This window comes from Podarcis gaigeae (genome assembly GCF_964106915.1).
Source record: "Podarcis gaigeae genome assembly, chromosome: 3".
NCBI lineage: Eukaryota > Metazoa > Chordata > Lepidosauria > Squamata > Lacertidae > Podarcis > Podarcis gaigeae.
The window spans coordinates 81937896-81960003 of record NC_139680.1 but is presented as its reverse complement, the minus strand read 5'-3'; the positions used below and the strand labels follow the sequence as shown (position 1 = coordinate 81960003).

Genomic DNA, 22108 nt, shown 5'->3' with positions numbered 1-22108 from the left:
AGGTGTTATGTAAAAGACAGAGAAAATGATTGGGTGGATATGTTACCTCTAGCAGAATTTGCCTACAACAACGCGGAGAACGTGTCCACAGGGATGAGTCCCTTTCTGGCAAATTATGGGTGTCACCCCCGGGCATTCCCAGGAGAGGGAGGGGAGAGGTGGAGCGTGCCGGCGGCGGAATATTTTTTTGAAGAGATGGAAGCGATCCACCGTCAGCTTCAACTTAACTTAGAGAAAGCCAAGGAAGAATATAAGAAGCAAGCAGACAGAAATAGGAGGGAAGGTGAAACTATAAGGGTGGGAGACCGGGTGTGGTTATCCACCCAAGGACTACCGTTCAAGGGCGGGAGTAAGAAATTGAGACCCAAAAGATTGGGACCCTTTGAGGTCATACAGCAGGTCAACCCAGTAGCATTCAAACTCAGGCTGCCCAGTCACATGAAATTACACCCAGTATTTCACAGGTCATTACTGTCGCCGTACCGAGAGGGACGTGAGTGGGGGGAGCGTGAGAGAGAGGCCACCCAAACGCCCGTGATAGAAGAGAGAGAGCGCGACATGAACGTGGCAGGAATCATTGATTCCAGGTGGAAGGGGAATCAGGTGGAATATCTGGTAGAATGGGAAGGGGAAGTAGAGTCGGAAAACACTTGGGTACCAGCAGAGGTAGTCAATGACGAGGTCTTAATAGAAACATTTCATCAGCGTTTCCCAAGAAAACCGCAACCCGTGGCACGATTTAGAAGGGAACACTTTGGGACCACCGATGAGGAAGGAGAGTTTGAAGGGTTCCCAGAGTCAGGGGTGGGTGAGGAAGCCGACTCCGACGAAGAAGAGGAAGACGGGGAGAGAGACGGTACGCCGTGGCTAGAAGTGTTTGAATCCTCGGATGACGAGGAGAGTTCCTTCAGGGGCTTTCCGCCCTCACCGCCAGTGGGAGAGGAGGCGGGAGGGGGTGAAGGGGGCCCTGGGGGGGAGGTGGATGTCAGGGAACTGCCATCGGAGGGACAGGTGGTGGACAGGCTCCAGGAGAATAGGAGAGAATCTGCAGCAGAGGAAGGAACCAGCAGGGGGAGTGCAGGAGTCACAGCGGAGGGGAGGCTCTGGGATACTTCTAGTGAGAATAGCGAAGAGGTAACAAGACCCCCATTAGGAACTCCCACCCTTCGCCAGAAACTGTCACGCAGAGAGTCACGAAGGCGCATGTCCGTCAAACAGCTTTTATGTTGGCGTAAATTCCGTAGACGCCCACTGTCAGATTCTACCAGCGACTGACGGAGTCATGCTTTGGGGGCTCCGTTAGTGCCTCGGTTTGGATGACCAGCCAAACCCCAGAGGGATCAAGCTTTTACGCACAAGCAGCTCACTATCCCATCACAGTAAATGACATGATAGTTGCAATCCCAAGTTACAAGGACTTGTCACCATCAGAAAACATACAAATGCTTGAATTTGGATTGCCCACAAAAGCCCAGGTTGGCATAATTTCCAAGTTTGTCTAGCAAATGATCAGAACTGACATGTTGTCAAGGTGGTGTCTGCTCTTCTCTATAAACACCCCCTGTTCACTCAGAGAGATATTTACAGTTCTTTATTTACATATGCACAAACAGCAACAGTTCCGAATCATGCTTCTGCATCTGAGGAGTCAGATTTGGGGAGTGGCTTTTTTCAGCTCCTTCTCCAACACAGCATAGGTGGGAATCTTGCGAGAGGTCTTGGATCCCTGCGTTTTAACTCTCTCTTGGCATGTGCCAAGGCACCGCTTCCCCTGCTGTTCCTGAACTCCCTGGTTGGTGGCAGGGAGAGCATCGTAGAGCTCATAGAACATCGTAGAGCCCTGTCACCACTTGACTGCTCTCCGCCTCCTCCCCCCCTGCTTCTTTTGTCATTTCCCTGTACAGTGCTACTTCGGGTTAAGAACTTAATTCGTTCTGGAGGTCTGTTCTTAACCTGAAACTGTTCTTAACCTGAAGCACCACTTTAGCTAACGGGGCTTCCTGCTGCTGCCACACTGCTGGAGCACAATTTCTGTTCTCATCCTGAAGCAAAATTCTTAACCCAAGGTAATATTTCTGGGTTAGTGGAGTCTGTAACCCGAAGCATATGTAACCTGAAGCACATTTCTCCAACACGCAAACAAACCCTGAAGGAAAAACTGTACTTGCCACATTCTGTAATACAGTTTTGTTAATGTCTTCTTTTATATTTACATCAACAACTTTCATTTTTTAAAATAATTTTATTAATTTTCCATTTTTACAATCCAATAAAAGCCACAATAATACATTTCCAAATTATAATAAAAACAAGAAAACCAGTTATCCAATGCCAACTTACATATTTTTGGGTGACGTCCCATGTTCTGATGTTCAGGGAAGGATGATCTAATGTCGTGCTGCAATTCTTAGCTAGTCCAAATAAAACATTTCCGATATTAATCCTTCATTTGTTTTGACAGCTACTGGTCCTGCGACTTTCGTTCGTATTCAAATAATTCATCCATTAATTTAGCAAGAGGGTTAATTCTGTGCAGTTATGTGTTAAATACTTTTAATTTTCTTATTTGTTCTTCCTGTTGTAATCCAAAGTCCTCAGCAACATGCTTCGCTTTGGGTTTCTGCACACAAGCGCAATTCTCAATGCATCACACCCAAGATAAAGAGAAGTCTGGCATTCTACCATTGACCCCAGGCAGATATCCAAAGTTATCTTCTGTGATCTCATTCAAGCTACTAACAAGCTGACACCTCACCAAAACCATAATCCATCCAGTGGCCCTGAGTGAGAACTGCAGTTAATCTTAATATACATAACATAAAATATATTGAGAGAAAATAATGGAGGCTCACCTCACCCAACATGTTGTTGTTAGTCGTGTCCAACTCTTCATGACCTCATGGACCAGAGCAGGCCAGGCACTCCTGTCTTCCACTGCCTCCCGCAGTTCGGTCAAACTCATGCTGGTAGCTTCGAGAACACTATCCAACCATCTCATCCTCTATGGTCCCCTTCTCCTTGTGCCCTCCATCTTTCACAACATCAGGGTCTTTTCCAGAGAGTGTTCTCTTCTCATGAGGTGACCAAAGTATTGGAGCCTCAGCTTCACGATCTGCCCTTCCAGTGAGCACTCAGGGCTGATTTCCTTAAGAATGGATAGGTTTGATCTTCTTGCAGTCCATGGGACTCTCAAGAATCCCCTCCAGTACCATAATTCAAAAGCATCAATTCTTCGGCGATCAGCCTTCTTTATGGTCCAGCTCTCACCTCCATACATCACTACTGGAAAAACTTAGCTTTTACTATACGGACCTTTGTTGGTAAGGTGATGTCTCTACTTTTTAAGATGCTGTCACCCAACATACCGATCCAATTATGACAAAAGTCCTTCTCCACATTGAAACCTTGGCACTCAGTGGCTGATCCAATTAGCAAGTTATCTTATCTCCTCTAGTTCAGAGCATGCCTGTTAATTAAGTCCAAATTTCATCTTAAAAAACAGAGTACCTCTGCTCATGGTGACCGCTTTTGAGAGTTCCTGATATACGCAGTGCAATGCACCCAGCGTCCCCTGCCCCCCCATTCCTTTGGAACGGGCGGTAGGTAGCCCCCCCCCTTTTGCAAGGATAATTACTCCCATATTATCCTCAGTTAGCCGCGCAGAAGGGCTCCGCTGGCATGGGCACAACTGTTCACCATGGCAGTCAGTGCCGGAAGCCGATGTTAACAACTTTCAGACTCTCTCCACTTCAGTGATCATATGAACTTTATTAATAATTATTATTTGGATCCGAATCATGTCTTTAGGTTAGGTAAAGGGGGGAGGGAGAGAGGTGAATACTTAGAATCAAATAATTGTACAACTTGAAGAGACCCAAATGGTCATGTACTCTAAACCTCTTTGTATAGTTTGTTATTCTTCTTCTGTCAATATGTAAATCAAAGCGCCCCCCCCCCATTATAAAGCTCAATAAAAAGAAGAGGAAAAACAACCCCTCTAGATCCTGAAACAACAACAAAGTTAACATTCCTCTAATTCTTATTCTAGGACATGGACAAGCAGCCTTCTCCACGTATTTTTTCTACACATTTTCATTATGATAATATTCCCAAATCTTTTTTTGAGAATAAGGTGAAGGTAAGTGACTAGCTTCACTACTATTATGATTGCCTAATACTCTAACAGCATTTAATCACAATACTGAGTACTTAATATAGGTATCTTAATTTGACAGCTCTTGTCATATTGTCAAAGCAAATTCTACATCAGTTGGCCCTAAATCCAGGCTAACAGAGCATTCCAACCCTCCCTCGGACTGGGCTGAAGATTTGGGTGAGGACTGAGCAGAGTTGTTCTTCTGCGCGGCTCTCCTGGCTGGTTTGGATTGCTCTCTCCTGCTTTGGCTTAGTTACTCATGACTAAACCCATTGATTTCAATAGGACCTTGGTACAACTAAATCTGGACCCACTGCATTCTTTGCATAGCTGGAGGCAAAGGTGCTGCTTTATCTGTAATCTCTGTGTGAGGTAAGGGACCTTTGAAACTGTTCTCTTCACATGCGGGTCTGTCACAGTTCTGTTTCAGGAATAGGCAAACTCGTCCCTCCATATGTTTGGAGACTACAATTCCCATCATCCCCGATGACTAGTCCTGTTAGCTATGGATGTTGGGAGTTGTAGTCCCAAAACATCTGGAGGGCTGAGTTTGCCTATGCCAGTTCTGTTTCATGAGCCAAATCATAGAATAATGTAGACAGTCTCCTTCCTCCGTCTTCTTCCTCAGAATTAGATACTCAGGTTTACCTGGGGGAAATTCCAAAGAGGGAACTATAAAGCAAAAGCCATCCCCCAAGTCTCTCCAAGGCAAAGTGTTATTGGAAGTGATATCTACTCTGCTAAACTTCCTGCCTTTTGTTGTGGCAGTCTGTTATATCCCAGAAACACAAGTCTCTCCCCACAACCAGTTTAAGCGAGATGGGCAAGAACAGAGAACATTTTAAGGCACCAGCTTTTTCAGCATTTCAATTTCAGTTTGCACTGATATGTTACTTTCAGTACACTATGTCCGCAACCTATATTCTGGGGATCGCACTTAGTGCCAAAATTGCATATACTCAAAACACATTGGGTTCCACTTTTGGTTGGGACTGCCAAAGTCATTTTCCCCAGAGCCCTGCGCCTCCTTTTAATTTAATAAAATACTTTGCCAATTCCATAATAATATTAATAATAATAATTTATTACTTATACACTGCTAATGTGGCTGGGTTTCCCCAGACACTCTGGGCGGCTTCCAACAAGAGATTAAAAATACAGTAAAGCTAAATGAGCGTCGCTTGCAGGCTTACTGTATATAAATACTGTTGACTTGCAACTTGTCTGCATTTAACTTGCGCAATAACAGCTTTAACTGTTTGGCCAGCATGCAATGGCACAAATTAAACGCATGCTCGGCAAAGAGCTGTAAAGCACTTTCTGTGCTAAGTTTTCCTGTCACAGAAAGAGCTTTTAAGCTCTCAGCCTTTCTTATTGGGCTCTGGGAAGGTCTCGCATATGGGCTCCTGGAGGCTCCTGGGAGAAATTGTGGGATCCACGTAGAGCCTGTGTGAGAGGCTCCCTTCCAGAGCAAGGCACGGAGCTTAAAAGCTCTGCCTTAGGTAGGAGCCAATGGCCTCCTTGATCTGTCAGCTCCAGAAAGCTGTTTGCACAGGGGAGATTCCAACAAAATCTAATCTCTCTTTCTTTCTTTTAAAATAGATGTTGGTAGTATTTCGAAACCCCAAAGATGCCGCTGTATCCTATTACCATTTTTACAACCAAAACCCTGTTCTTCCAGATGCCAGTTCTTGGGATGATTTTTTTCAAAAGTTCATGAGTGGCGAAGGTAGGTTAGAAGTTCTCACTTTCTGTATTTCTGAAACTTCCCACAAAGTATTTGTGTAGAGCTTCTGTTCAGGTGAAAGGCAAACAAGTTTCAGATCACCAGGACTCTTGATTGCAGGGGAAAGCCCACAGTCGATATTTTTTTTTGCTCAGACTTGCATCATCAGTAGTTGTCCTCCAGATAGTGGTAGATAGCCAGACTCATCACTGATGGGTGATATGAATTTAGGCATCTTTTCAACACCTGATGATTTGTGTACAGATTTTACATGTCATAAAATGGCTGGTGTTTATCAGTGTTGGGTTAAATGGAATGAATGAAGTGTTGTATTCTCATTGTAGGATATGTGCACCTTTTGCCAGCAGCTGATGTCATTTTTGTTTTTTATTTCCCCCCGGCTATGAAATATGCTGTTTGCATTTCATTTCAGTTTGTTGGAAGTCCTACTTTGACCATGCTCTTGCTTGGGACAAACATATGGATGACGAAAATGTCATGATCATCACATTTGAAGAGCTGAAAGAAGTGAGCATTCTTCGAAATTGAGATAATGATTTTGTTGTGCATTTATTTTCTTAGATGGCCTAATCAAGCTGTATGTGGAAATTAAGACAGGTGTATTGATGGTTGTTGAATTGGTAAAGGGAGAGGTGTTGTTTTGCTTTTCTGTTTCTGCTCCCTTTCCCTCCCTCCTCATTGCCTTTGGTTTTCTTTTCCTGTAGTTAACCTGTAGTTAATAATTATTAGAAATGCATTCATTTTTCCTCATTCTTGTTATGGAATGAGGTCCTCATCGATATTTTTTTTTTGGGGGGGGGATGGTAATCTAAATTAAATGGAGGCCTAAATACAGATCAGATTGTTTTAGGTGCCCCCCCCCCTCTCTCTCTCTCTCTCTCTGTGTGTGTGTGTGTGTGTGTGTGTGTGTGTGTGTGTGTGTCTCCCCAGCTGCAACCTCTCCAATCTCCCATGCCAGATTTAGGCTGAAAAACCTTCTGCTGGCTCCAAGAGAAGGTTTTAAACAACTAAATTGTCATGCTGGGCAGGGGGAAGGGATGCTGCAATCTGATAATCCATCTATATGTTATTATTTTGCACTTCCCAGTTTCAAATAAGAAAGGAATGTTAGTTAAACGTTTATCCTTTTGTCCTGGTTATATAGTAACTATTGCTTTTATTACACCACCCCCTTTTATCATAATTCATTGGAACAATCAAGGGCATAATGAACTTGCCACTTCTCTTGTCTTCACCAAAAGCCTGGTCCTCAGTGTCCTCCCCCCGCCCTTGAGAGGGGGAGTTCTTACTTAGCATGCTGCTGTACTTTCTGCTGTGTTTCTGCCAATGTTATTGTAGTAATGCTCGTCCCCAACCTCTTGCCCCTCCCTTCTCCTGTCTCTGCTCTCCGGCCAGACCAGGACGCCCAGGACAGGGTTGGTGGACGAACATACGTTTTTGCAAAACAGAACAAACAAAACCCGGTAGGGCTGCCACCACTCCCTCTGATCCAGGGGATCCAGAATCACAACCCAGGAAGAAGGCCGTGACCCATTAGCCTGGCTGTCCCCTTCTCTACAAGCTGTATCCACAGACTTGCAGGCAGAAGTTCTACGGTATAGCGTAACCAAGCGTAAGGCTAGGACTTAGCTATTCCCTTTTGGAAAGGCACACAACTAAAACAGTTTCATCTTTAAAATGTTTATTTTAAAATAACATAAGAAACATGCTAAAATAGCAGGCACATCTTTTAGAACGTTACAGGTAAGAAAACAACAAAGCTACATAGACTAACTAAGATTACATACTTACAACTCTAACACAAAGATAGGATAGTTGATGTTCTTTAAGCCTCTGCAAGTAGAAGACGATCGAAGATCTCCATTTCAAAAGATGAATAGCGGCCTATAAAGCTGGAACCATAGAGCCGGGCATCTTTGCGATTTGCAGGGCAAAGGCAGAGAGGCCAAGAGCAGAGGATTCTCTGATCTTTTATTTCCAATTCGCAACCAGCGTCGTAACTTTCAAGCCAATCATAAACTCAAATTATTTTTTGAATGCACCAATGATCGGCTTGCTAGTCTATCAATTTACCTTTTGACAGCTGGGCCAATTTGGAATTCAAACTTTTAAATCAAAGGGTTTCCTCCCTTCCGCCAGAGACACATTCCCAGGCAATTCAAGGGCAGATAACAACACTGGGAGGGGGGATGTTTACATCATTGAACTCAGGTGTTAGATCCTTCATTAATCAAGACATCCTGGGTTCTAATAAACCTTTCAGCTGAGGAGTCAGTTGTCTAGAATTTTAAAGATACACAATTCCTTTCCCAGGGTCCTTGTGGCTGACGAAACTCCCACAAGGCCTCACTCTCTTTTGCTTGGCCAAAGAATAATTTTCTAAATATTCCTACTTTACTACAGTTATATTTTGACTTTTCTTCTGCAACAACTGTTTTCTTAAGAGCATGAGTAGTGTGTGCATGCGTGCACACGCATTTGATTTTTGTTTGTTAAGTAGGTTTGGATATTTCAAATAAAAGAAAAATTACAGTTCTGCAGTTCATTAAATACTAAGCATACCAATATGCCAGTCTGATTAAGTATTGTGGTGTGATCTTTCTGGGTGTGCTCGTTCACAGGCTAACTAAGTTTATCAGAAGTAGTGTTCCAAACTTTTAATCATCTCAAACATTTCTGAGTTAAAAGGAATATACTGTAGATGATTAAACATGACACGCTGGAAATGGGGGGAAAAATGGGTAGCAGAAATCTACCCAGCAGAAATCTGGGGGGAAAATGCTTTTCAAATCTTTTTTTTTTTTTTTTGAAATTTATTTTATTTAAGAAAGATACACATGCCATTGAAAAAATACAGAAGCAAATAAAAAGTTGTAAATGATTTGCCATTGCTGAGACAATGTTTCTGTACTTTTCACACTACACTTATTTTGCTAATATCAAATGCACCTTTTTAGAATCGCTAAAGCACTTTCACTTATGAATATATTTATTCAGATGTTTAGCCTGCCCCATTCTTGAATCTTAGGGCTGATTCTAACTTAGAAATCTACCTTAGTACCAAATATATTTATGAAGTCATAAGTAACTTTATTGTTATTTTCCAGAATCTTTACGAGGAGTGAAGCGAATAGCTGACTTTTATGAACTACCTCTGTCGGATGAAATGATTAAGTCTGTTGCAGAGAACTCTACCTTCCAAGCAATGCGGAGCAAATCTGAAGAAACACATGGTATACTTGCTCCTGTCATTTTCAGGAAAGGTAATACATATTGCTTTTATGCCACTAGTCTACACTGAATTCTCTTTCTTCCAGTAACACAGCGCCATCTAGTGGTGCCATTTATGGGAGGGGGCAACAACTAAACATTATATTTTGTCAATATCTTGAAAATAGGTTTGATACGTTTCCCTCTTCCTCACTCCCATCCCACGTATAGAACCAAAGTTCAAAAACACTAAGAACCCCTATAAATCCTCTGTAAGACCATTTTGCTATAATTAGAACAAGGAAGTCTTCTGGTCCAGAAGAGTTTGCATATGTCAAAAAGTAGAAGTTACTTGTGCTGTGACATCACAGTTTTCTGCATTCTCTCCTACCAATGATATCCAACTATGTAGAGTAAGAGGCATAAAAACCATGAGCCCAGGGCAACTCATGTTTTATTATGTCAATAATCAAACAAGACACTTAAAACTGTGAATGGTGGTCTAAGTGATCTGGGAGTTGGGCATCCTATTGAACTTGAAAGGTTCTAAGGGGGCAAGCATAGGACTGCACAGTGGGTTAGTTGGAATTCAGTGGGGCTTACTTCCAAGTAGGCTGGGATAAAAATAATGCCTAAGTGTTATGACTGTAAACCAATTAGCCACAGTATAAATTACTTCACTGTGTAATTTAAACCACACTATTATTTACAATACTACCACATCATGTTTCTTTAACCAGAACCATTTTGACAGGGATAAGCTTCCAGTTTTGTTTTTGTTTTTCCATTGGTTTCAGACAACAGAATATTTCCACAGATCAAGGCAAGCTTCTCTACTCTTTCTCGTGTTTGCATTTTCTTGATTGGTGTCAAACTCCCCCCCCCCAAAAAAAAGAATAGTTTTTTTTACCTGCTGCAAAGATAAGAGACATCTGCAGCAGGTGAGATGGTTTGAGAGTTCTACAAGTTTACAATATACTGAAATTATAATTATGTTAAATTCTCTTATATAGCTACTAGAAGAGTAGCCAGTGCATTACAAGGAAGTTAGAATGATATTTTTAAAATTTTGCCTTAAAAACATGTCAGCCATCATGCTAAGATAATATATTTTATGATGTTTGTGTGTGTGTGTGTGTGTGTGTGTGCTTCTTTTAATTCTCAAAAATCCCTTAGGCTTCTCTTGGGAGGCAAGCTGTGTTTGTTTAATAATAATACAGTTGTACCTCAAAAGTCAAACAGAATCCATTCTGGAAGTCCGTTCGACTTCTGAGACATCCGACTTCTAAAGTGCAGCTTCTATTTGGCTGCAGGAAGATTGTGCAGCCAATCAGAAGCCGCGGAAGCCCTGTCGGACGTTTGACTTCCAAAAGAATGTTCAAAAACTGGAGCACTAACTTCCGGTTTTCGATCGTCCAGGAGCCAAAACATACAAGTTCTGGGGCGTTTGAGAACCGAGGTACGACTGTAATAATGATGAGGATGATGATGATGATGATGATGTTAAAAGAAACAGATATATTTGAAAAAGAAAACCTTGCAACTGCATGCACAATGCACACATATACCCCTTAGATGTTTCTGACACTCACTTTTCACATCCCCAAACAGCCCATTCTGATGCATGCTAGTAATTCCCTTCCTTACTTACTCCCAGGAAATGGTGCTTAGGGTTGCAGGATGAGAAGCATGACAGTACACCCATCTGCTTCAACATTCCAAAACCATAAATCTGATCTGTGAACATCTATATAGGAAGAAATATACACAGTGGTACCTCGGGTTAAATACTTAATTCGTTCTGGAGGTCCGTTCTTAACCTAAAACCGTTCTTAACCTGAAGCAGCACTTTAGCTAATGGGGCCTTCCGCTGCTGCCGCTGTGCCACTGGAGCAAGATTTCTGTTCTTATCCTGAAGCAAAGTTCTTAACCCAAGGTACTATTTCTGGGTTAGCGGAGTCTGTAACCTGAAGCGTATGTAACCCAAGGTACTACTGTAGTGAGATTCATTTTTCATTGTTTCTTTATAGGTGCTGTGGGTGACTGGAAGACTTTGTTTACTGAAGCTCAGAGCCAAGAAATGGATGCAAAATTTGAAGAGTGCTTAGCAGGAACTAAACTGGGTGCAAAGCTAAAATATGACCAATATTGTAAATTTTAAACCTTTGGATTTGGAGGTTATTATCTGAAGCCTTTTGGTTAAGAATAAAATGATGTTTAAGTGCTAGATACATCTATGCACAGAAAATTTAAAAAAATGCTCTCAGTCTTTTTTGCTTTAAAATCATGCAATCAAATCCTTAACATACTAAATGGGAAGAGTATGAAGACCTGCTATGAAATATATTTGGGGCGATTTTCCCCCATAGGAAGCGCCCTGCTGAGCCCCGCAAATATGTAATTTACATTTCCAGAAAATGGGGCTTTTCCAAGTCAGAGGCAAATGAGAACATGGTTTGCAAACTCTCAGAGGTAAATGAGAGCATAGTGTGCGAGTATTTGTGATTCAGAATTGCTTCATCTTCTGCTATATACCTTGTGCAACTTCTGGTCCCACAGAAGCAAATCTTCCTTTTAAAAGGGGTTGTGACAAGGCTGAGGCAGCCAACAAGATGGCCCAGAAAAGGTCAAGACTTGTGGAAAAATTAGATAATCTTTTAGCTACGATTCAAGTGGAGGAGAATGAGGAGCTTCTGTTTACTTACAGTCTTTTTTGCTTTAAAATCATGTAATCAAATTCTTAACATACTAAATGGGAAGAGGATGAAGATCTGCTATGAAATAATTCTGGGGTGGTGATCTCTTCTTTAATGGCTATGTCCTGTTAGGGTGTGAAACCTAAGACGCTGGCAAGTTAGCAATGTCATGTGACTTTAAGTAGTCAAGCTCGTTAAGTTGTTAAGTTGCTCAGTATATAAAGAGTGTTTGTTTTCTCTGCCTGCGGGGCGTGAAGCAAAAATGTCTGAAAGCTCCGGAGGTGTTTCTGTTATCTGTCTGCAATAAACCTGTCTTTGGAAAGACAGGCTTCCCTGTGTCGTTATTCCTTTGCTACTGAGACTCTGAAGCTTGTACTGCAACAAGAATCTCTGCACTGGACTTAATTAATGCTCTGCAAAGAGAACTGCTGCTGGTTGCGCAGCGGAAGCGTTTACTGGACCAGTACACAGACTCTCTTAGGTTATGGCTCCTTCTACGTTTCTACAGCTGTATTGTGTGCAGAGAAAGTGAAAGCAGCTTTCGGATGAGAGAAGACCGGCTTGGTCGTAAATCCAGCTCTTAAAGGAACTGAGAGGCTGCAGAAAGTTGAGAGAGCTGCGTAAGTGAAGATTTACAGCTTCATTAGCTGCAAAAGGCTAGCTTGACTTCCCGTTCTGTTTTTGTTTTGTTAATAAAAACAGAGGACGGTGGTAGGTTGCTAGTGAAGAGACGGAGGGAAAAAAAAAAGTTTAAAAGGCTTCAGAGGAGGCTGGAGGCGTCTGAAAAGTGAGTAAAACAAATCCCAAGGGGAAAGAGAAGCAAGGGCACACAGAGGGAGTAGCAGCAGACCCCAAGAATGGCAGTGGAAAATTTCCAGGTTCCCTTTACAAAGTTGAACTCTGCTAATTACGTGCAGTGGTCTAAGAGGGCTCAAGTCTGGTTGGAAGCCAAAGAAGTGTGGGCTGACTATGTCCAGAGGCGAAAGCCGTTTGTGGCTGTTGCAGCAGATGTCACAGCAGAGCAAGAGGCTGCTGCACATGCTCAGAACAGGGAACATGATAAAATGGACACTAAAGCTAGATGCATGTTGATGGTATCGATAGACGATTCCCAATTACCTCATGTGGAAAATTTAAGGTCTGCATTTGAAATTTGGGAAGCTCTTAGGCGAATTCACCATAGAGCCACCATAGAGCGTCGGGGAACTAGCAGGCAGAGCTGTAAGGAAGCCTCACAAGTGTCTGCTATGGCCAGCAAGTCATGTTTTCGATGTGGCAGCAGGTTTCATTTGATAGCAAAGTGTCCTGAAAAGCAACAGGAATTTCAACAGTCCAAGGTCAGTTTCCGGAGCTACAGGGGAAGACGAAGTGAGAGCTACAAGAATCAACGATCCAGAGGGGGAGCAGGTGCTGATAAGGGACTATCTGCAATGGCAGCACAACAGAGTCCTAAAAGGAGCCAACAAACCTTGAAGTGGATAATTGACAGTGGAGCCAGTCACAGTTTAGTTCCAGCGACATCTAGTGGCAGCTTGAAGAACTGCAAGACATTGCCAGTTGCAAAAACTGTGACTATAGCAGACAATAGTAAACGAGAAATGAACCTTAAAGGCACAATTTATGTTAACTGTTTGCAAACTAACCTTCCTGTTTTTGTTCTTCCAGGAATGAAGAATGGACTTTTGAGTGTGTCATGCCTGGTAAAAAGTGGTTTTAAGGTTGAGTTTGAAAATGATGTGTGCACCATTTCGAAACAGGGGAAGGAGCTAGTTAAAATTCCCTGTGAGGATGGGCTTTTTGTTTTGGATGAAGAGCAGTTAGCAGCAGGTAGATGTTCAACAGGTGAAGCGCAAGCTAAGTGTGTAAATAAGGCTCCTCATACAGGTTGTGCACATCTACTACACAGAAGGTTAGCTCATATATGCTTTAAGTATGTAAGCAAGATGCCAGATTTAGCTGAGGAGTGTAACATTAAACCCTGTCCAAATTTTATGGATTGTTGTGCTTGTAAACATGCTAAGGTTAAGACATGTAACTATCCTAGATCTGACAGAGTAAGCAAGAAACCCTTTGAACTTGTGCACACAGACGTGTGTGGCCCTATGCCAGTCAAATCGCTTGGAGGTGCGAGATTTATGCAAATTTTGGTGGATGATTTTTCAAGGGCTAGTTGGGTTTTCTTTCTGAAAGAAAAATCGCAAGCAGCTTCCATCCTGATGGATTGGATTGAAGAAGTCGAATGTAAATTTGACACCAGGGTGCGTAAAATACAATCAGATCGTGGTGGGGAATATGTGAACCACACGCTGGAGACGTGGTTAAAAAGGAAAGGTATAGTTCATAGACTTACCAATCCCTATTCACCACAGGAGAATGCAGTTGCTGAAAGAAAATTTCGAACATTACAGTAAGCCATTGCTGCTTTGCTGTTTGATTCTGGACTTCCACAGCAGTTTTGGGCTGAGGCTGCACTGTATGCGAATTATACTTTTAACAGAGTGTACAATAGCACAGTAGGCAACACTCCTTACTTCATGCTATTTGGGAAAAAACCAAAAATTGATCACCTAAGAGTTTTTGGATGTCGTGCTTATGTGCTGGTGCCTAGGGCACAACGTAGGAAATGCGATCCTAGATCTAAAGAAATGTTTTTCTGTGGTTATCAAGCAAACACAAAAGGTTGGAGATTTGTGAATGTAGAAGGCAATCAAACGAAAATCACAATCAGCAGAAGTGCGGAATTTTGTGAACAGGATGGTTGGAATAAAATTCATGGAAATCCTGACATACTATTTGATGTGGTGAACAGTGACAACGAAACTCAGGCCCCAGGGCAGGTATTAGTTCCAGAACAGGCTGAGGAATTTGAGTCTGAGGACAAGGGTGAGAAATCGTTTAGTTCACCCAAGTCTGTAAAGTCAGAATCTTCTAGCTCTAAAAGTTCACCTGTACAGCAAGAGAGTGTAAAGTCAGAATCAGAAAGTTCTTCAACTACTAGTGACAAACAGGTGACGACTAGTGATTCTGGGTCAGAGGGGGAAACTGAAGGAACATCACAGGAACTGTTAAGGCGTTCCAAGCGTGCCAACAAAGGTATACCTCCTGAAAGGTACCAAGCTTTTAGTGTTTGGGCTGGTTTGGCAAATTGCGAACCTGAAAGTTTTGAGGAGGTTGAGCAATTACCCCAGGAGGAGGCCAGTAGGTGGCGTGAGGCCATGCAAAAGGAGTTGAATTCTATGAAAGAACTGGGTGTGTTTTCCATCACCAAACTGCCAGAAGGTACCAAGGCAGTGAGTTGTAGGTGGGTGTACAGGATAAAGACAACAGCGATGGGGAAACCAGAGTACAAAGCAAGGCTTGTAGCTCGAGGTTTTACGCAAAGAAAGGGGTTACATTATTCCGAAGTCTATGCACCCACTTCAAGGAGTGAAACCCTACGGGCACTATTAGCAGTTGCTGCTCAGAAAGGGTTCAAAGTGAATCAATTTGATGTCTCTACAGCTTATCTTCATTCAGACTTGGCTGAAGAGCTCTATATGGAGCTACCACCAGGGTTGAAAGTTGGTAAATCAAATCAGGTATGGAAACTACATAAATCTATTTATGGACTCAAGCAATCTGCTCATAATTGGAATGAGTGTTTGAATGATGTTTTGGTAGGCATTGGTTTTAGCAGGAGCAAGGCTGACAATTGCTTATATTTCAGAGGTTCAGGAGATGCTCAAGAATCTTTGCTTGTTTATGTAGATGACCTGATTTATACTTCAAAGACACAAGAACAAGTAAAAAAACTAGCCAAAGAGTTAAATAAACACTTCAAAGTTAAGAATCTTGGTGATGTAAAGGTCTATCTTGGTGTTCAGATAGATAGGACCAAAAATGGCAGTTTTCTACTGAATCAAAAAGGCAAGATATTGCAAATGTTGAAAAAGTTTGGCATGACAGAGTGTGCAGGTGTTAGAACACCAATGGAAATGGGTTTTGTAAAAGACAATGAGTTCAAGGATAGTGCTGAATTCAAGAGTGCTGAAATCTTTCAGTCAGCACTGGGAAGCTTACTTCATCTTTCGCAATGGAGTAGACCAGACATTGCTTACGCTGTTAACTTACTCAGCAGAGAAGCTTCAAAACCTAGTGTAAATGCATGGAAAGGAATTCAAAGAGTGTTAAGATATTTACAATACACCAAAGATTTTTGCCTTGAATTATCTGCTGAAGGACAAGCACAGATTACTTGTTGGGCAGATAGTGATTGGGGAAATTTAAAGGATAGAAAATCAGTGTCTGGCTGTGTAATAAAATTTGGTAACTCTCTGATTGGGTGGAGATCCAAGAAACAGAACCTGATTGCTCTGTCGTCAACGGAAGCTGAGTTCTGTGCCTTATCTGAGTTATGTAGAGATCTAGAATTTTACAAATGCTTGGCACAAGAGATGTATGAAAAGGCCATCACTCCAATCACTGTATGGGGTGATAATCAACCATGTCTTAAGTTAGCACAAAATGGGCAGTTTAAAGGTCGTACAAAACATTTGGATATCCGCTTTCAAAATGTTTGTCAAACGGTAAAAGCAGGAATTGTTAAATTAAATTACTGTCCCAGTCATGAAAATCAAGCTGATGGTTTTACAAAACCGCTTGGGTTTCAGCGGCATGAAAACTTTTGTGAAGAAATGGGTCTGAAGTAATTTTGTTTTTGTATTGCCAGCGAGAGGGGGTGTTAGGGTGTGAAACCTAAGACGCTGGCAAGTTAGCAATGTCATGTGACTTTAAGTAGTCAAGCTCGTTAAGTTGTTAAGTTGCTCAGTATATAAAGAGTGTTTGTTTTCTCTGCCTGCGGGGCGTGAAGCAAAAATGTCTGAAAGCTCCGGAGGTGTTTCTGTTATCTGTCTGCAATAAACCTGTCTTTGGAAAGACAGGCTTCCCTGTGTCGTTATTCCTTTGCTACTGAGACTCTGAAGCTTGTACTGCAACAAGAATCTCTGCACTGGACTTAATTAATGCTCTGCAAAGAGAACTGCTGCTGGTTGCGCAGCGGAAGCGTTTACTGGACCAGTACACAGACTCTCTTATGTCCTACTTCAGAAGATATGCTGTACTTGTTTTACCTTCTCAATCATATTGTGGAGCCAACCCCCCTCCCCGTCCCATTTTGGTATATGCAGTCTATGCCAATAACACTGACTCACCTTGCAGCAATGTTGCAAAGATGACGGAGGTACTCTCTGCAACATGCTTTATAAGAACTTACTTTATAATACTTAACATTTACTTATTTCAACAAAACATCTGTCCTCAAAGACAGCGATCCTAGTCCCACACCTCACAACTGTCTACATGCACACCATACATTTAAAGCACATGGCTCCCTCAAAGAATCCTGGAAACTATGGTTTACACCTCGCCACACTACATTTCCCAGCACCCTTAACAAACTGCAATTCCCAGGATTCTTTGAAGGGAAACCATGTGCTTTAAATGTATGGGCTGGATGTAGAATCACAGGTGCATTTAATTCTCACAGCAACTGGCAAAGGCGTAACTCCTGATAGAAGCTTACCAGGCAGTGCATGAGGGTCCTGAATGTTTGAATGGTCTTCACAGTAAACGTAGAAAGCTACCATGGCAAAGTATGGCAGGTGTGGGGAATCATTGACCCTCCAGATGTTGCTCCCACCATCCCTAGTCATTGGCTGTGCTTGCAGCAACATCTGAAAAGACAAACATTCCCCACACCTGAAGTAATGGCAGATTAAGCCACCTAACGCCATAGGTGTGCTCAGTGGCATCGCAACGGGGGGGCGGGGCGCCCCAGGTGCCATGTCTGGGGGGTGTCAAGTAGGAACCCTGCGGGGGCTTGCCATCGCACAGCCACAGTCGCATGTGAAGGATCCTCTGTTTGTGGCTGCAGCCGCGAACAGAGGATCCCAGTGCCAGCGGCAAACCGCTATGTACAGCGCATGTGCAGTGTTGCACGCATGCGTTGTATGTGATATGTGCTGTACGTAGCGGTTTGCCGCCCCCGGGTGTCACGACGCCAAACAACCAAGGAGGGGGGAGACTCCACTAGTGACCAAGCTGGGCTCTGAAGATACCAGGCTGGAAACTCCAATGATGGAACTGGTTTTTCTTGTTGGGCGATATTCACCTAAACCCCCACCAGTGGAAGCCCTGAGCAAAGACTTCTGCCTGCAAAGCAAGGCTTTCCCCTCTCTCCTTCCCCCACGCACCCCCATGCCCTTTCCAAAATTTGTTGCGGGGGGGGGGAGAACCAGGTGAAGGAGAGGAGGGATTGTTCTGTCTGGCAAACTGAAATGCTTGTGCTGATGGAACAATCTAAAGAGTGCAACATTGAATTTGTTGTGTGTAGACTCTTCAGATATAAAAGCATGAGAAGAGTTACAGTTATATGCAGGCCAGTCTAACATATTGGCTAGCATAGCAGAATGTCTCACCAGATAACGTGTGTTTTTAATTGTGTTTTTAATATTCTATTGCGAGCCACCCAGGATGTCTGGGGAAACCCAGCCAGATGGGCAGGGTATAAATTATTATTATTACTATTATTATTATTATTAATTACTGTATTATGAAGAATATGTGTGAAGAGGAAATCAGTTGGGTTGTCTGAGAAATGCTTCCGCCAGGTTAAAAATGTAATAACGGTGAGTAGAAAATGGCTACGGGATAATTTTGTTCTATGATATGGCCTTTAGGTATAAATAATCATGAACTAGTTTTCAGCTTCTGCTCGGAAGACAAAAAGATAACTTCGTTGGTTATGGGGGAGCAGCAACATCATATTTTGGTGTTCTCAGCATGTTGCCAATGAGATACAACCAATTTGATTTGCAAACCAGAATGTATTAATTCAAGAATATGGGACAAACATTCAGACCCAACCTTTCAGAAATCAAGTCCTTACAAGGTGTCTTAGAGGTAAGAAAGATACATGAATAAAATCACAACTTTATAATATAGGAATCCACTTCCCACAAGGACGTTGACTACCAACTGCCCTGTTGGGAATGGGTTAAAGTTTAGCTGGAATAGGCCACCTAACACCCCCTTTCACAACTCCTTTGTCCCAAAAGGGGACTTCACAAAACCTTTGAAAGATTAACCTGATGAATGAAAATGCAGAACATGGCCAGTCTCAAAGGAGGTTTGGTTTCCTTGAGAAATCTTAGTGACCTGCTATTTGGTAATCCTGTTATATTAAAGCTTTTTGATATGCTGAGAACTTCAGCTGTAAAGCAAACATGTTTTTTTAAGTGACTGGATGCTGCTACGGCCTCGCCAGTTACCTTCAGACTTCTCCTTTTGCAAATACTATTTACCACTGCAAAGTATGCAGACTTGTTACCATAATAAAAGTTTGTAAATGTACATGGCAACCCATAAGTACCGGTAGGTCATACTTAGTGTATATGTCTTACTCTCAGGCACTCCTTTACCTGGGAGTAAGTCACATTGAGCACAATAGGGCTTACTTCTGGGAGTCATATATATGTAGGGAGCACGGTGAATGTTTTAATTGTGAAAGATGGACTTTTTAATGTGTACCTACCAAAGTTCTGAAAGACATGGGTTTCAATATTTTGTATTAAGAAATCCCAAATGTCTGAACAAACATTTAGTTTTATCCTATCTAGAAAGTAAAATAAAGGGCCACATCTAATTTACCCTCTTTGGCAAAAAAGAGAAAGGGGGAAACAACTGGGTCTGATTGCAGATGGAAACAAACCCTTAGCGAGCTGCTTCAGACCAAATAATTGCACCCACAGAAGAACTCGCATAAGCACAAATGCAACTTTCTCTCCCTCTTCTCCTTGAATACCCCTCAAATCTGGGGCTTTTTAGTTCCATCATCTCTGAAAGTGGGTAAGTGGCTGCAGAACTGGCAAACACATTTTTACAAATAAGAATTTAAGTTCTCTGACTTTTCCAAGTTTAGTTCCAAGTTTATGTGCCTAGGACTGAGCCATGAAAGAATGCATTTTACTTTGTGTTTTTCACCATGTTTATGGTGAAAGTTGGTGTCACAGGGTTCCCAAAGAATCCTAAAAGAAAAAAGGATGCACTCTAATACCATTAGCTACTTAACCTGTCAGAATGGTTTTAGTCTGCTTTTCTTCCCCTACAGAGCTTCTGGTGTTGCAATGTCAAGTGATTTTTTTCCTCTGAGAAAGTACCCTGCCCAGCCCTCAAATATTGTGTAATTTACATATCCAGAAAATGGGGCTGTTCCAAGTCAGCGGCAAATGAGAACAAAGTTTGCAAACTCTCAGAGGTCAATGAGAGCATAGCGTGCGAGTGTTTGTGATTCAGAATTGCTTCCTCTTCTGCTATATACTTTTATTGTACAACCTCTGGTCACGCAGAAGCAAATCTGCCTTTTAAAAGGGGTTGTGACAAGGCTGAGACAGCCAACAAGATGGCCCAGAGAAAGGCTATAGAGAATCTTTTAGCTATGCTTCAAGGCGAGGAGAATGAGGAGCTGCTGTTTACTTACAGAGGAGTGCTGTATCCAAAAATTTGTACTCCTGGGACCTTCGAAGCACTGGAAACTATGGAAGCTAGGAAGGACGATAGGCTGATTGTTGCTTATCCAAAATGTGGTGAGTATCCAGCTTTTAATGGAATCAAAGGGGAATGGATTTGGTTACCAATTGCTATCTGACCACATACGATTCATATGTTTCTTTCCTCCATGTAATCTGGATTTACAGTTTCCATGTTTTGTTGTATTTTTCATAAATGGTAAATGGGGATTTTGACTCCACAATGAATAACCTGTTGTGTGGAAGTGCCTTCCGTTAAAGTTTGAACAAGGAAACCAGTGTTTTTTTTGATACCCAAAATGAACTAAAATGAGTCCCAGGTGAATACATTTTGGGGTGCCTGGATTCCCTCTTTCCTCAGTGGCTGAGCACCCCACAACAGTCATGAGCAGCGACTCAAGGCCCTCTTTTATGTGGAGAGGATATGTGTGCCTCATAAGTCCTTGGTTACAACCCATCCTCCATGTTATTCAGTGAGGCCTCTGAAATGAAAAGGATAGTCTCTTCCAAAGCCAGGCAGCAGGTTACCAACAGCAGGTGGGGAGGAGGCTGCGGCAAGGCTGGGCTGGGGCCAAGTGGGGAGGAAGCTCTCTCACATAAGAAGAGGGAATAAAAGACTGCAGTCTCCAGGGCCAGCCAAGGGGCTTGCATGGTGGCAACAGCCAATTAATCTGGATGTATCATTTCCATGTTTTGTTGTGCTTATCAGAAATGGTAAATGGGGATTTTGGAATGTCGTTGAAAACCTGCATGCATGAGCACCTGCGTCCACAATGAATAAGCTGTCATGTGGAAGTACCTTCTGTTGCAGTTAGAGCAAACAAACCTGTGTTGTTCCTTTTTTAATCAGGGGGAGTCACTTCTGAAGGGGCAACTGGAGTATTAGTGAGGGTTTTCTGCTATTTGTTGGCCCTTTGTGGGAGAAGCAGCTCTTACTTTCTCAAATACCTGTGCCCCCTTTTCACCTTCTTTTACTTCCTTTTATCTGCTGGTATTGTCTTTCTGTCTCCCTCTCACTTTCTTTTGTACTTTGTTCACTTTCTTCCACCTTGTGCCATCTTCTCTGCCATTTTAATCCACTCCTCTGTGACTCTTGTTCCCGCCTAATGTCAACTTGCCTGAAAACAAACAGGATACATAGGAAAGGTTCCTCACCCTCAGAATATAATGTAAGTGGCAACTGCTCTTTGTGCCCCTTTGTTGGATGAAACATGAAGAAGCTCCTCGGATTCTCCCACAATGAAGCTTTTGTTCCAAAAGAATTGTTTCCCTTCATTTTCAAAGTCTTGACCCTTTACAGTTTGTTTACAGCTTGAATGATGCCGACAGTTTGTCGTGACTTACCTGGTGTCACCTTGTGACCCACCTGCAGCTCCCAACCCACTGGTTGAAGACCGACGATTTAAGCCGACTGCCATATATGAACATGACTGTGCATTTGGTTGTGCAGCTTATGCTCTTGTGATTCATATATGTCTCACTTGCTTTTATGTTGCAGGTACTAACTGGGTGCTCCAAATGGTAAATGACATGGTAGCCGCAATCCCAAGTTACAAGGACTTACCACCACTAGAAAACCTACAAATGCTTGAATTTGGACTGCCCACAAAAGTTCAGGTAGGGTAAAGGGGGGGTGAGGGTGAGAAGTGAATACCTAGAATCAAAGAATTATACAACTTGAAAAGATCCAAATGGTCATGTACTCCAAACCCCTTTGTTTAGTTTGTTATTCTTC

General features: G+C 42.5%; 1 protein-coding gene across 3 annotated transcripts in view; it reads left to right on the top strand.

The window, feature by feature from the left end:
* Positions 1-22108, top strand: part of LOC310841516 (sulfotransferase 6B1-like) — a 33149-nt gene that overhangs the window by 5601 nt on the left and 5440 nt on the right. Inside the window, exons 1-3 of one of the 3 annotated variants that reach the window (XM_083732756.1) lie at positions 11711-11749; positions 20256-20430; positions 21872-21990. In XM_083732756.1, coding sequence (XP_083588882.1) covers positions 11726-11749; positions 20256-20430; positions 21872-21990 — 318 coding nt within the window. In that variant the 5' untranslated portion in view covers positions 11711-11725. Of the gene's footprint in view, positions 1-11710; positions 11750-20101; positions 20431-21871; positions 21991-22108 lie in introns of those variants that run through there. The other 2 variants (XM_083732757.1, XM_083732755.1) reach the window with 2 other exon arrangements.